Source organism: Hipposideros armiger, unplaced genomic scaffold (genome assembly GCF_001890085.2).
Source record: "Hipposideros armiger isolate ML-2016 unplaced genomic scaffold, ASM189008v1 scaffold_284, whole genome shotgun sequence".
Classification (NCBI taxonomy): Eukaryota; Metazoa; Chordata; class Mammalia; order Chiroptera; family Hipposideridae; genus Hipposideros; species Hipposideros armiger.
Window position 1 is genome coordinate 114,522 of NW_017731634.1, and position 1,262 is coordinate 115,783.

The 1,262-nt window shown below is 58.1% G+C and overlaps 1 protein-coding gene across 1 annotated transcript in view; it reads left to right on the forward strand.

Annotated features, from left to right (window-relative positions):
* Positions 1 to 208: 208 nt before the first annotated feature.
* Positions 209 to 1,262, forward strand: part of WRAP73 (WD repeat containing, antisense to TP73) — a 23,223-nt gene continuing 22,169 nt past the window's right edge. The window contains exon 1 of the mRNA XM_019658432.1: positions 209 to 357. Within this exon, the coding sequence (XP_019513977.1) occupies positions 289 to 357 (69 nt within the window). The 5' untranslated portion in view covers positions 209 to 288. The remainder of the gene's footprint in view (positions 358 to 1,262) is intronic.

Sequence of the window (1,262 nt, forward strand, 5' to 3'; positions counted from 1 at the left end):
CTGGATTTTATCTGGTAACTGTGGCTGCAGGGGGCTCGAGAGCACCCACCCTCCACGCACCACGAAAATCCCGGGTCTCAAGAAGCGCGGAGTCTCCCCGAAAGCGAACTACAAGGTCCACAATGCTGCGCGGGCACCCGGGTCCCTGATAGGCCGCGGCCTGCTTTCCGCCTGCCGTCACTTCCGGGCTTGGGGTTGGCGGTTGCGGCGGGCGCCCGTGGCATCTCCAGCTCCGGGTCCGGTGCAGGGTCCCGGGTCCGGGGTCCCGCGTGGTGGGCGGTGGCCACCATGAACTTCTCCGAGCTGTTCAAGCTCTCCAGTCAGCTCTGCAAGTTCTCCCCGGACGGCAAGTACCTGGTGAGCGGCCGCGGGGCCTGGGCCGAGGGTGGGCCCTCCGCGGGAGGCGCGTGCCCGCCCCGGGTGGCTGGGACCCCCGAATTGGGGAGCGGGGCGGTCACAGGGCCCAGGGTGGAGGCAGCTCGGGCATCCGAAGGGGCGGGACCCGTGCAGGTATTCTGACTAGGGGGCCCGGCAGGTGACATGGGCACAGGACCTGGGCAGGTGCCCCGGGTATGTGCCCAGACAGGTGAGCTGGGCAGTGGTCCGGGGCAGGGGACCTAGGCATGTGCTGTAGACGTGGTACCCTAGACGGGGCACTCAGGCAGATGCTGCAGACAAGGCACCTGGGCAGGTGCCACAGACAGGTGATCAGGCAATGCTGCAGACAGGTGGTGTGAGCACAGGACCTGGGCACGTGCCAGCCTCCCTGCACCTGGGTTCCCGTGTGTTGAAAGATAAAAACAGTGCTGTCTTTACACACTTGAAGTCACAGGAGACATCATCTTGTTATTTTGTCACACAAAAGCGAGCATGTAATTCTGCTGGCTGTAAATGGGCGCGTGGTGCTTGTTTTTGTCATCTTTTCCATTGCTCTTCGCAGTCTCCACCTCGTGCCAAATAAATGGTTTAAATAACTAGCGTTCTGTGTCTAGATGAAGAGAGGTGTCTGCACTGCTGGGATTTGAGCTGTTCGTTCCACGGGTGGCAGAATGGTGCTAAAATCACTGAGTATCTTGTACACGTCACTTATGTTTTAAAATATACCAATATGACCAGCGTATATCCTCAGACTCTTGGGGTGGGGCGTCAGGTGATGGAAGGATCGCTGACATTGGAAAGCCATGAAAAACAAAAGTCATGCATGATAAAAAGTGTACTTAGTTTCATTTATCCTCTATTAGCTGATACTTCATGGCTCTTTT